General features: G+C 32.6%; 2 protein-coding genes across 4 annotated transcripts in view; one reads left to right on the plus strand and one right to left on the minus strand.

Moving 5' to 3' along the window:
* Positions 1–363: 363 nt before the first annotated feature.
* LOC111059754 lies at positions 364–14,678 on the plus strand. Of its 3 annotated transcripts, none has more exons than XM_039438578.1 (6): positions 364–857; positions 2,127–2,320; positions 4,763–5,172; positions 9,670–9,841; positions 12,090–12,189; positions 14,547–14,678. In XM_039438578.1, the coding sequence occupies exons 2-6, from the start codon at positions 2,251–2,253 to the stop codon at positions 14,602–14,604; spliced, it is 810 nt and encodes a 269-aa protein (XP_039294512.1). In that variant the 5' UTR covers positions 364–857; positions 2,127–2,250; the 3' UTR covers positions 14,605–14,678. The 3 variants fall into 3 exon arrangements, with proteins under 3 accessions (XP_039294512.1, XP_039294518.1, XP_039294521.1); XM_039438587.1 differs by lacking the exons at positions 364–857; positions 2,127–2,320 and adding exons at positions 5,899–6,027; positions 8,151–8,254 and having other exon boundaries at positions 5,121–5,172; XM_039438584.1 differs by lacking the exon at positions 364–857 and having other exon boundaries at positions 2,118–2,320.
* Positions 12,196–14,731, minus strand: part of LOC111047148 (WD repeat-containing protein 18) — a 132,490-nt gene continuing 129,954 nt past the window's right edge. Inside the window, exon 7 of the mRNA XM_039438569.1 lies at positions 12,196–12,469. The gene's annotated coding sequence lies outside the window, so the exon portion shown is untranslated. The remainder of the gene's footprint in view (positions 12,470–14,731) is intronic.

Here is a 14,731-nt window from a genome sequence, read left to right on the forward strand (position 1 = left end):
CCCAAATCAGTCTTCACTATTATTTATCAACAAAATGAACATGTAAGAAATGAAAAATAAATGATAATACAATGAAAGATATGGAAGATAATATTATGATACTATATTCATACAGTGTGTGCTGTGAAGCAATTAGGTATAAATAACATAAGATATAAATATAAGCATGGTGAATGGAAAGCATGTGAAAGTAGAGATTGATTAAAATATAAATAAATTTGCCTGTATAAAAAAAGGAAGAATTGATATAAATCTAAGATTTGGTTTCTGTAGATTGATGTAATATTGAATTTTGTTAAAAAAGTCAACTGAATCATTTGAGCCTCCCCACTTCAATTTTACTTCATTGTGTATCATATTCATATTGTTTCGTATTTAGTATTATTATTTATTGAAGCTTGAGAGTCCTAAGCTAATTCATATAATGTAATTTGCTGCCAGCACTCAACTGGTTATCTGTGGTTGCGCAGTACCCTTTTTTTGTAATCTAGCGCATGCGTTCAGTGGAAGTGTCCCTGGTCACTGTGCCCTGGTCTTCCATTCATAGTAAGTGATTGCAAGGAGAAACTTCTATTCCTCTTTTCGTTTAAAACCGCTACACAATATTCTCTTCTCATTATTAACAGTATTGTGGAAAACCTCATTTAACTCTTATTTTCCTTATGATATATTATTATTACCGGCCGTGACAAACCGTAACTCATACCTCAACTCCTTACCTCAATTATTGTTCCACCTCATTTCTGACCTTTTACCTCAAATAGTGAAATACCTAAAGACATTCATCTTCGATGACGTGTGGCCACACCTACGAGTCAATGCTTCAATTACATATGGTGAAAAGGAACAATATCAAGGTATTTAGATTCATTTATTAATTTCATTATTATTTATCCTCGCATCACGTTTTGTGGAATCCTCACCCCTTCCTCTGGTCCAGCATTTTAATACAGTCTTATTCTCTTATTCTTCTTATTTCTTTAATATCCTCAACCCTGAACATTTGATCCTCCAGGGCAGATTTTTGAATCAATATTTTATTTTATTGGAAATATCATGTCCATTTGCTTCTCATTCACACTATCAGTCATTCAGTTTGTTCTAATAACGTTCAAACACGATTTCTGATTATCATTATTGTGCAAGTAAAGATTTGTTTGTTACTCAACTTGGCTTCAATTTACTGCTGTTCTGTCAGTACAATCAACCCATTGTTTTACTGCTTGGCGCTTATCGCAAATTGTAACAGAACAATAATTCTGTTTTCTCTCTCAGCACACTCAGATGGAGTGTGATTCTATTCATGCTCAAATCGAAAAGAAACTCTGAAACAAGGACATTTATGTACCTGCTAATTACATTGAAATTATTGAAACTTTGCGAAAGAACCCAGGACCTTACACAGTGAAATATATTGACCATACTTTTTTAAGATTTCTCAAAATCTTGCATTACTAATTCGATAAGACCTGATGAAAGAGTAGGGGATTTTACAGTATGTGATTTGTCTGCTTTGAAGTACACTAAAGAAAAAGAAGTGTATTACTAATTGAACTTCAATGATGAATGGACAATGTTGAGGAAAAGATTGAGAAAGTCAAACCGCTTTGAAGTGCCAATACCTTTGTATACCAACACATTAAAAATCAAACCTGAAAAATTTAATCACTCACAGGATTTGAAAAGAGTGATTCCAAATGACTATCACAGTTTTTATGACAACTTACGGCATTAAGTCAAGAATTCTTTGTTGAAAATATTTTTATATCTACTTACTTTGCTTTTATACATTGTTCTCAAGTAGAAGTGTTTTATGTTTGCATTTCTCAATTTAATAATAATAATCATTCATGAGGGGGCTAGAATCAAAAGTTACATAATTCATTTTTTTCAAAATTGAGTTATCTGCGTCATCTTGTGGTATTTTTAACGGGGAATCCAAATAGCGTAAGGGTTAGTTTCTAATCTCACTAAATCCCATTGAAAATAATAGGCAAAGTCATAGGTTGGTTACAAAACTGACATAATCCTCTGGATCTTGTCACTTTTGAGACTGACTGTTTTCATTCAATCAATCAGGTGCTCTGTTTGAACCAGCTTTTGAGGTTATGTTTGTTTTGTTTCAGCTACAAGATAGACAAGTAGTGTTTAGCGTATGAAGCTTTTTGTTCTGTTGTTTTATCGAATTTAAAGATTAATTAAAGTATTATTGTGACAACAAAATTGAGTTGAATGTAACACCAACTGAAGATGGACAGCGAAGTCGAAAAAGAAGTCGTAATCCTTCCAACTGGAAGAAAAATAAGGAAAAGACTGCAAGGTAAACCTAGCCTAAGTTTTAGGTTCAGTTCTTAGTATGAGTGTGTGAATGTGATTTTAAAAACTTCTATGATAAATTTTGAAGGTGTAACTTAATATTAACTTGTAAAAAGATTTCAGTGTTTGTAATGTAAGCCTTGATCAGGATAGGATAGGCATAATGTGCCTGGTTTTTCTGATTCTCTTTGGCTACACCTGTCACTGTTAGTCTAAAGCAGAGGAAAATTCTATTGATTTACATAACAGTGAATCTCATTAGAATATTTTCTCTGTTTTAGGTACTCTGCAAAACACCCACCTCAATACCCCACCTGCAACCACATTGAAGGAGTTTACAGATGCAAACAACTAAAAATGTGAGATGTCATGAGTTTGCACAAGCTATACTACAAGAAATCGGAAAAACAATATCAAGACCACTTCGTACTGAAACACGTAAAAATTTTCAACTGTAAACGTAGAAGGCCTGGACAATCTAAAAATTTAGACAACCCCAAGTGCTACGGCTCAAAACTCCGAACAACAAAATATTTTGTTCGTAATGTTGATAAGGAAGAGATTCCAGTGTGCTTAGAAACATTCAAAAATATTCTTCAAGTTTCTCGACCCAGAATTAATAATGTTACTGCTCAGTTTCATGAAAAAGGTTTTATTGAAGATAGGAGAGGTGGATTCAAGAAGCATGCCATTTACCAGCCAAAAAATGAGTGTGTTATGAAATTCATAAATAGCTTCAAATGCGTAGAGTCACACTACTGTAGAGGAGGTAATCAAAGAAAGTTCCAGTCTGAACATAAAACGATTGTGGAAAATATACTCCTCTGAACCGACCAACCTGCTGTAAAACTCTCTTATTTCAGAAGCATTTTTAATAATAAATACAATTTAGGATTTGGTACACCTCGAACTGACATTTGTTCACTTTGTATTGAAATTTCAGAGAAACTAAAAAGAGAAGATGATCCTGAAAAAAAACGTTTCAATAACAGAGAAGAGAGTTCATAAGTTGAAGTATAAGGCCTTTTATGACAAACTGAAAGATCCCAATCCCAATACAGTACTTTAATCCTATCGTTTGACTGTCAAAAAAATCTGCCCCTACCAAAAGTACCTGACCAATCTACTTACTACAGCCGTCAAGTAACGTTACGTTCATAACTTTACTGTTGTCAAGGGTAATAGCAAATCAGAACTTGGCCAGGACAATGTAACGGCGTACTGCTGGACAGAAAATGAATATTGTAAAGACTCAAATTAGATTGCCTCCTGCCTTTTGGATACACTTGAAACAACTGATATGACAGGATACAGTACACTACGTCTAATATCAGATGGCTGCTCGGTCCAAAACAAAAACTCAACTTTAATGACAATGGTAAACACTAGGCTTGTGTCTCAGAACGCAAATCAATCAATAAAAGAAGTAGAGATTGTGTTCCCAGTAACTGGCCACAGTTTCCTACCTGCGGATCGAGTATTTGGGAATATTGAAAAAGAACTCAAGAGAAAGGAAGTCCTAGTAAATCCTAAAGAGGTGTAGCCTATGATATCATTAAAAAATATGCAAAGATTAAGTTGGTAGGAACAGATGTGAAAGTGTATAATTTCAAAAAAGCAAAAGAAACTATCATAAAAGAGGTTCAGAAATGGTACTTTCAGATTTCAAAAATAAAAAGAGTGTTTATAAATAGAATTGGAAATAACTGCACAGTAAGAGGAGAAATTGCTTATAAAAGTGATATTGGATCCTACAAAAAAATTACAAGAGTGGGAAAGACAATGAAGCACTTTGTGCCAGAAGAGGTGCTAAAGAAAAATGAGCTGAATGCAAACAAAAAGAAGGATGTGTTGATAAACTGCTAGAGAAACATTATGGTGACCTATGGCAAGACATGCCCGAATTAGAATTCTACAAATTTGTTGTAGATCATTCAAATTGTCAAGGAGATTTTCAAGATGACTTGTGCGAACAACAAGAAAGAGATTTAACTCTTATTCTTAAATACGTCACATCAATGTTGTTCACAAAAGTCATCTTCAAAATCTTCTTGTCAATTAAAATGATCTACAATAAATTTAATTCGTACAAAACAGTACAAAATTATGTACATTGTTCAAAATAATTTGAAATTTAGAATTAAATTTAGATTTATTGATTTATGATTTGAAAATAAAATAATATTATTTGCAATAATTATATTCCTCTTCAATGTTTGCCTTATCACGTTCCCTGCTATTGTAGACATATAGACATTATATTCATTTGAATAGTATTATTATGTGGTCTACCTGCATGTTTGAATAATTGACTAACTTCAAGTACAACTAATTATTCGTCAATGGTGGAACCTAGTTTCCACTATAATATCAATATTATGTCGTAAATCGTGAATTTATATCCTTCATTCGTGGATTTTAGTATTCTTTTTCCTACTGTTTCTAGAAACGTATGAAAAAGCAAAGGCGAAAACACGAAAAGCCTGCGACACATCAAATCTCGACACCTCTGATGAGGAAGAGTCGAGGAGATCTCGCTGCGCTAGACGGAAGAGGAATCTTAGTCAGGAGCTGCAGTTCCTGGAGGAGCAGCCATCCCGCAACCAGAACAAAAGTCCACCATACCCCGATTTCGAGGAAGAGCCGATAGCCACTTACCAGATGCTCCAGACACGCCATAAGTCACACTCAAACACCTCCAATTTCCGACCACCCACCCCAAAGTTCATATCAATCATCATCATCCATCCTGATAAATCCATCGACTTCCAATTTCACACCAGTAGGGTATTATGCGACCCCTTCCCCCCAACAGCATACGTTTCAACAAACAATCAATCAATCAATCAACAATGTGTGAGTAATCTGTTCATATACATTTAAAATTTATTAGAACGTCTTTCCTAGGAGGTTAATTTAGTAGGTTATGTTCCATACACTCGAATTCAGGCCCAATTTCCAGTCAAAACATTTGAAAAACAGAAAAGTTCTAGATTTAGATTTTTACAAACCAAATTGAATAACAAAATAACACTCACTAATCACTTAGAACTGTAAAATGATGATAAACTTTGAAAATTCTGATATACTTTAATTTAGAAAGATATACTATTTGCTTCAATATTTGTTGGTCATGTCAACAAATAATATATTTTTATCAAGTCAAATATAATAGGATATTTAAAGTTGAACATCTTATTGAATAATAGGAATTGAATTTGAGCTTAATATGTTACCAGGAAGTTTTTGATATTTTCTTTTCCCTCTATATATTGGATCCCTTATTTCAATCAACTTATTCTGTCAATAATCATACCAAAGTTTCGAGAAATACTCTAATTTAATTTCTAAAGCTGGGTTTACACCAAATTTATTAACATGATGTTTATTTTTCCGTCCTTATAGAATCTATAAGATTGAACGGAACTTGACAAACACATATGTTCATCATGTGTAATGTTCAATACAATAGAATCTGTAAGGACAGAGAAATAAACATTTTGTTAATAACTGGTGTAAACGCAGCTTAACTATTTTTCATTAGAAAAATCATCACCTAATTAGTTATTGCTACTATTACAGCGGAGGAGCGAGGGCTGTCTGGCCAAATTGCAAGATTTCAGATGTCAATTTACGATTTGAGCCACCGACTGGAGCATTATTCAAAAACAATGGAGCAGCTTGTTAATGCAGCAGCTGTAACAAGGGCTGGTATTGATGAAGAAACATCGTCAAAGATGACGCTTCCTCTAAGAAGCATGGAAGATTTCCAATCATTGGAAAGAGACATAAAGAATGGGAGGAAAAAATCGTTTGTGAGTAGCTCCAGCAATAACTTAAATAATATTTTATAAAATGATTAAATAGTTTTAAATTTATTTATTCAATTAGTTATTCATTCATTCATTTATCACATTATATATACTGAATAAGTACACCAAAGACGATATATGGTCTACAATCTTGATACATCATGCTTGTGCTTTGTTATAAAAAGTGTTTCAGAGGAGTACTATAAACTTTCATTTATAAAAAAGTTTCGCAATCTACCGATACAATTTCCAATGAACAGAATGACTTACTCATCAAATTTATAATTCTTAACACGTAGAGACATATTAATGAACTGAACTGATCATTCGCATTGCAAAATTAAATTAGATACGGTATGCAATAGAACTAGTCCAAAATTTTAAATTTTTAATTTATTCCGTTGAATTGAAAAATACAATGAACGTTTTCAACTTTAATGTTTATTGGAATTCTCAAGCTTGGAAGGGATATTACTGAATAGTCAATGATAAACTTGTATCTTGAATGGATAAAACCTTTTTTAAGTTCAATGATGAGAAAATTTATGACCATAATTCTGTAAATTTTACCCAAACCCAGAAATCGCGATTAAATGGAGACAAAACATTGAATTTTCAAATACTGTTTGTTTGAATCTTTTCAACTAATAGGAAAAATACAGTAAATATGCCTAAGAAATTTTCTGTTAATTTGAATTGAACATAGGGAGTCTCAAGCTGCGTTTACACCAAAGTTATTAACAAGGTGTTAATAACTTAATCCTTATAGATTCTATTAGATTAAACGGAACTTGACAAACACATATGTCCATCATGTGTTTTTCAAGTTTCGTTCAATCCAAAGACCTTAAAGATGCATAGACTCACATGGAGCGCTAGTGTCGTACTTGGAATTGAATTCGGCCATTGAGGGGGCAACCTATAAGATTATTACATACCAATGCCTTTATATTCTGCAAAAAGTGAAATAGCCAATTTTAGGCCAGTATCAGTGCAGAGCCCCTTCTCCAAGATATTTGAGAAATTGGCACAAAAAACAATATCCAGTTACCTGGAGAATAATATGATTTTGTCTGAATGTCAATTTGGTTTTCGTTTGGGAAAATCGACAATCATTGCAGTAAATGACTTCATTAACCAAGTATATGACTCACTTGACAAAGGGAAAAAATCTCTAGGACTCTTTGTAGACATGAAAAAGGCATTCGACAGCCTTAATCATGAAACTCTGATGGAGAAAATGCATTTTTATGGTATCAGAGGGTTGGCTTTTGAATGGCTGAAGTCTTTTCTTAGTGAAAGGTCCCAATTAGTTGAGATTGAAGAGAGAAATGGGGGAATCATCAACTACAAATATCGGTCAGAAATCCGGCAATTGGAAAAAGGAGTGCCGCAGGGAACTATACTTGGCCCGTTATTGTTCTCACTGTATATTAATGACTTGTAACAGTGTATTATTTGCTGACGATGCTAATTTCCTACTGACAGGTGATACATTTGAAGAATTAAAAGAAGAATAATTGAAGGAGAAAAAGTAATCAAGTGCATGAAGGAGTGGTGTGAGGCTAATGAGTTGACAGTCAACGTAAAGAAAACATTGTATATGAGCTTCAATATTGGCTATTTAGACACACCCAATAACTTTGATTTTGCCGTGGATGCAACAAGTATAATGCCAGTGGAAGAATGTGGATTCTTGGGAATCAATGTTGATGTAAGACTGAAGTGGAACAGTCACATTGATCAGGTGGTAAAAAGGCTCAATGCAGCGGGGTTTGCAATATCAAGATTGATAAGGGAGGTGGACCAGAGAATAGTTCGAATAGCGTACTATGGATATTTCCAGCCAGCTCTAACGTATGGCCTGATATTCTGGGGTGCGGCACCCGCTTCATTGATGGCCTTCAGAGTGCAAAAACGGCTACTGAGAATGATGTTTAGGAAGCCACCAAGAACCCCATGCAGAGAGTTATTCAAAAACAATGGAGCAGCTTGTTAATGCAGCAGCTGTAACAAGGGCTGGTATTGATGAAGAAACATCGTCAAAGATGACGCTTCCTCTAAGAAGCATGGAAGATTTCCAATCATTGGAAAGAGACATAAAGAATGGGAGGAAAAAATCGTTTGTGAGTAGCTCCAGCAATAACTTAAATAATATTTTATAAAATGATTAAATAGTTTTAAATTTATTTATTCAATTAGTTATTCATTCATTCATTTATCACATTATATATACTGAATAAGTACACCAAAGACGATATATGGTCTACAATCTTGATACATCATGCTTGTGCTTTGTTATAAAAAGTGTTTCAGAGGAGTACTATAAACTTTCATTTATAAAAAAGTTTCGCAATCTACCGATACAATTTCCAATGAACAGAATGACTTACTCATCAAATTTATAATTCTTAACACGTAGAGACATATTAATGAACTGAACTGATCATTCGCATTGCAAAATTAAATTAGATACGGTATGCAATAGAACTAGTCCAAAATTTTAAATTTTTAATTTATTCCGTTGAATTGAAAAATACAATGAACGTTTTCAACTTTAATGTTTATTGGAATTCTCAAGCTTGGAAGGGATATTACTGAATAGTCAATGATAAACTTGTATCTTGAATGGATAAAACCTTTTTTAAGTTCAATGATGAGAAAATTTATGACCATAATTCTGTAAATTTTACCCAAACCCAGAAATCGCGATTAAATGGAGACAAAACATTGAATTTTCAAATACTGTTTGTTTGAATCTTTTCAACTAATAGGAAAAATACAGTAAATATGCCTAAGAAATTTTCTGTTAATTTGAATTGAACATAGGGAGTCTCAAGCTGCGTTTACACCAAAGTTATTAACAAGGTGTTAATAACTTAATCCTTATAGATTCTATTAGATTAAACGGAACTTGACAAACACATATGTCCATCATGTGTTTTTCAAGTTTCGTTCAATCCAAAGACCTTAAAGATGCATAGACTCACATGGAGCGCTAGTGTCGTACTTGGAATTGAATTCGGCCATTGAGGGGGCAACCTATAAGATTATTACATACCAATGCCTTTATATTCTACAATAATTTAACAACTATATAGATATAATATCTCAAATAAAAATAAAATAACTAAAATACCCCAATGGCGGCCTTCAATTTCAAGTAAGAGCTACCATTGGGAAGGCATAGGCATTGTGGGTCTATATCTCTTTAAGGTCTTTGGTTCAATCTAATAGAATCTATTAGGATTAAGTTATTAACATTTTGTTAATAACTTTGGCGTAAACCCAGCTCAAGAGTTAAACCCAGGTTTCGTTAAGACCCCCATGCGCGTATTTAACTTATCATTTTTGGAACGTCATCTGAGAGACATCGTAGATTTCTTTCAGCTTCTTTCCTAGAATAATCTTTCTATAGGATATACAGAACTGAGCTCCACTAAAAAAGAAAGTTCATGCAGAATGAATATCCTTCATTTCGCAAACCATTTATGACCGATCATTTCACACAGTACTAATGAAATTGTTTTGATTTTTTTAGATAAAGTATATGAGGACAGTGGGCGGCGCTGATATTGGCCAATGTGTCAATAACATATTGCATCGATTGATGATTGATGAGCTGGCCATGCAATTTTCATACACTGGCCGTGCATCAAATGGCAACACAAAAACTCCATTCCATGGGAGTGAGATATCTAAATGCATACTGAGTAAGTAGGCTATTCCTTTAGTTATAGTCATATATACATGACATTTTTGGTTATGTAAATATGGATGTTACTTATTTATTGTATGTTAATTTTATATATTAGCAAGGTTAGCATTTCAGGCCATATTTACACTGCACTGTAGTAGATAGCCGTATTTGTTTTTCAAACCATACCTATAGTTACCGTATGTAAATAAAAATATAAATTCAAGTACCCTTTTTAAAATTAGCCTATTTCTATTTAGAGATATAAATATTAAAATAATATTATTTCTATTTTTCTCAGATTTTTATTTTTATGTAGGCCTATATCCAAAGTAGCTCTAAAGAAAAAAGACTATAGGTATGTTTTTCCCAGTATGCGTTCACCCTTAAGGCTGTGCAAAGGCTAAAAGTAAACTTTCTACTGGTGATATTTTATCAAAGTTTTTCGATTTGTATATCATCAAGCTATAAAAATGAAATGGTTTTCTAAGGGAAACATTTTTTCCGCAATCATTACTTTTTGAGATATGAGCGCTTAAAGTCTAAATTTTTGGGACAGAACATTTCAAATTCGGTAGGAGATAAATCCATGAGATTTGGAGGATAAATTTCAAAAGAATTTTGTTTTATTCAATCAACAATACCGTGAAGAATTTATTCTCTGAATCTCATGGATTTAATTTATACCGAATTTGAAATGTTCTGTCCCCAAAATTTAAACTTTAGGTGCTCATATCGCAAAAAGTAATGATCGGTAAAAAATGTTTTCCTAAGAAAACTTTTCAATTTTCATAGCTTGATGATATACATATCGAAAAACTTTGAAACATATCACCAGTAGAAAGTTTATTTTTAGCCTTTGCACAGCCTTAAACACCAACTCGCTCAAAGTTGCAACCAGTATTAGTCCAGTCAATATAGATATGAAAAAGGGGGCCTGCTAGCAATTTATATTTTGGTTCTGATTTTTAATACCTATATTTTTTGAGACATAAATGAAAATTGAACTTGAACTCTCAACAGTAGAAATATTAAAAAAATGGTACATGTTATTCATTATCAAAATTTGGGAATAAAATAGTTTTAGGCGAAGCCTGCTATTCTTTCCCAATCATATTTATATGATTTGTGATTGTATCCACATATGGATAAATAAATTTAGAACCAACCAATATTTTCATGCAAAGTTGCCTTGTGCTATACATAGTGGCCCAAAGACCTTGTATTTTCGATTATTATCCAGTTTTCAGCTATTTCCTACAAATCCAGTTATCAAACAGAGAAATTTGTACTCGCCTTTTTCAGATTATGAAATTCTGAAAAAAATGAAATCATTCGGAACTCTTCATCTTTAATAAGTACCGGACTGAGTTACAATTTTTCAATAATGAGTAAAATTCTAGGAAAAAATCAATTTTAGTTTTTGATCATCAATATCTTCCGATTGTTACCATTCAGATCTATAAGGGATAGAGCGCTCTACCTGGTCTTATATTGTAGAGCACAAAATCACAACCAGAGAGAATTAGAAATTTCCATTTTAATGGTAACAATTGGAAGATATGATCAGAATCTGAAATTCATCAAAATTGATTTCTTCTTAAAATTTCACTCATTTTTGAAAAATTCAACTCAGTACTCATTGGTGATAGAGAGTTGAAAACAATATCATTTATTCAGAATCTCATAATCTTAAAACCTGGCTACAGCGAATTTTTCTGTTCAATCACTGGATTTGTTGGAGATAGCTGAGAACTGAACATACGAGTTGTTGGGCCACTCTGTATCTAGTACGGTACAAGGAAATTTTGCATGAAAAAATTGGATTTGGACTTTTCTTCTGTATCCGCACAATATATTAAAAATCAGAGCTAGGAACAATTAAAATTGCAAGCACCATATCGCTGTCTCAGAACAATACTGTAACATCTCAAAAAAAACATTTTTGAGCTTCATATATATATAGTGACTGGACTATTCTGGTAATCACAACTAAGATTAAAGGAGGCATTCTCAAACCGACTCTATAGCCGCGGTTCACACTTCTGCCAGTTCACTCATTCGTCAAACTTCTTGTAACATAAATCCAACATTAAAACTGTACCTTAGAACAAGAACCAATAATTCTAAAATTTCGAATTTTAAGACAAGAGCATTTAAAAAATTGAATCACAAGTATCTAAACTCTTATTGAAATGATTGTATTGTTTGCTATGTATCTATCAATGTATTGCTTTATTATTTCTTATCCAATTTTGTTACAGTTGCTATTCAAAAATTGTTTGGAGAAATTGCAACGGAAGTAAAATATGGATTGTTGGCGTCTAAATGGCTTCAACAAGCCAGAACGAGGGTGTTGGGAAAGTGAGTGAACAATTTTTTATTGTTTAAAATCAAAACGAAAATTATTTAGCGTATCATTTCTAACTGTGATTTTTTTGTTATTGATGCAAAAGTATGAAATAATCATAAATTAGTAGTCCCAATACATCTGGAAAAATTCCAAATCAGTTACTTGAATCAAAGAAGAATCCATCCTTTCGTCCACTTCACCGCTTGCTCCCAATACTCTTTTTCAATTTCTTCTACATGTTCGCCTTTTTGCATCCAATGTCCAATCACTTCTACCCAAAGACGGAACCTCCTTCAAACACAGTTTTTCAAAAACTTTTGAAATTCAACGATACATATGCACATATACAGAGTGAGTCGTATGTATGGGAACCCTTCAATAATTTGGAGACTGTTGTAGGTTCATAGAGAAACAATAGCATAATAGCTTATGCTATGGTTTCTCTATAAAAATAATACTGTAACTTATAGTTATATATAGATGAGTTATTGATAGAATACTCAACCTTTTAACGTACAACTGAATTCCAACCCCTCATAAGGGGGTGACTTGGGGGTTTTAATTGAAATATTTAAAATGTAAACACCCATTGTGTGGTTAAACACTTTAAAGGTCTTTCTAAAACGAGAAAGATGGCATCAATATGAATGTTCTATGATACTTTTTTATCAAAAATGGTGGCTGATTGAAGTTTTAGTTTTTATAGAAATGATTGGTGAAAGTAAATAAAACTTGAAACAACACCTTTTTTAATGAATAACGAAACACATTGAAAAAATTGATTATTTATTAGTAATATGTTTGGTACTTTCTACATTTCATTTCAAAAGATGCTCAAAATGCTCTCGTTTGACAGTGTGCCAAACTGTCATAAATGTAAATGAGATGCAAAGGCCTTATGAAGGCCTAAGTCATCTCCTTATGAGGGGTTGAAATTCATATGTATGTCAAAAGGTAGAGTATTCGGAAGTTATCCTGAAAGTTACTTATCCTGAAAGTTACAGGATAAATGTACAACAGTTAATATGTACATGTATGGATAATTACAGTTAATACGTACAACAGTCTCCAACTTATTGAAGTTTTTTGCATGATATTTTTGAAATGGCATGGAGATCACTCCAAGAACCATATATGGTACCTTGCCCATATGCTTTTTCGAGGACACGTAGACAAAGCTAGAAGACAAAAAATAACTATATCTCAGTAATTTATTATAGGATTTTACAAAATCAGGCATTATTCTCTTGAGAATTTGAAGCTCTGAATTCTACTCATGATACACATTTCCATTGAAAAATGATTTAGACAGTAAACTCAAATTTAAATTTGTAATGTAGACATGATGCCATACTAAATTTTTAAGGAAAATGTTCATCCATTAACAAAATATGGTGAATATTCTCAAAAAATGAAATGACGGATTACATGAAACCTATGGATGATTCGGAATTTTTCCAACGACATTATCTGTTTGTTATACCGTGAATACCTTGAAGAATACCGTGCTTGTGGTAGTACTGATGTATGTATTTTTGGGATACTCTGTATCCTATTAAGCGAGAAATTTCTGTATATCTGTATATATTTTTATATCTGGTTATTTATGTCCAACGGATCTCGAAAACGGCTCTAACGATTTGAAACATAGTAGGTTTATTATATAAAAATTCGATTGCACTGGGTCTCATCCCTGGGAAAACTCACTGAAGGACATGAAAAGGAAAATAATTATTCACTAGGTATTAATGAAAAGGATAATAATTATTATACTTGGAAAACAGATGATAATTTCGTCGTCTGTCAATAACAGAAGATGCGTGTGCCTGTGTGGGAGATCAGCTGTATAATCAATCAGCTTACCAAATCTCACGAGAAATATGATCTAGAAATTCTAATAGACTTGATCAAAATAATCTGATTTGTTGAAATGACATGGTATATCATTCTAAATTAGAGTATAATTTTTTAGAGTTTAATTAGAGTGTTATTTTGTTATTCAATTTGGTTTGTAAACAATATAAATTAGAACGTTTCTGTTTCCAAATGTTTGGAATGAAAATTTGAGCTGGATTCAAGTGTATGAAACATAACCTATTTTTGGAATATTTATAGTGCATAAATCAAAATTCGGGGAAGAAAAAGTTTTGGGCTGTGCCTGTTAGTCCTTCCCCAATCATTTCAATAGAGTTCCGTTTATCAATAAATAAATAAATACCTAACGAGCAAAGCTTGGTGCCCCCATGATATTGAGTTAGTAAGTAAGCTACATAATCAGCATTCTGAGAATTGATTACCGAGAAATTATATTTTACTCATGATAACCTATAAAGTTATCCCACTAAACAGTACATTTTATATTTTACAGGACCAAGAGCAGAGAGACTACGCCTCATGAAGCTCAAATCGAGGACAATAACATTTGAAAGTGAAAATAAAGTAGTAGTATAAGTAGTAGTTTTTGTAATATTTAATTAAAATCTTTGCATTCTATTGAAAATAATGTTTTCTTATTCACATTTCTCGCTCATAATGATATATTCTGACATGGCT

The sequence above is a fragment of the Nilaparvata lugens genome, chromosome 1 (genome assembly GCF_014356525.2).
Source record: "Nilaparvata lugens isolate BPH chromosome 1, ASM1435652v1, whole genome shotgun sequence".
Taxonomy (NCBI): domain Eukaryota; kingdom Metazoa; phylum Arthropoda; class Insecta; order Hemiptera; family Delphacidae; genus Nilaparvata; species Nilaparvata lugens.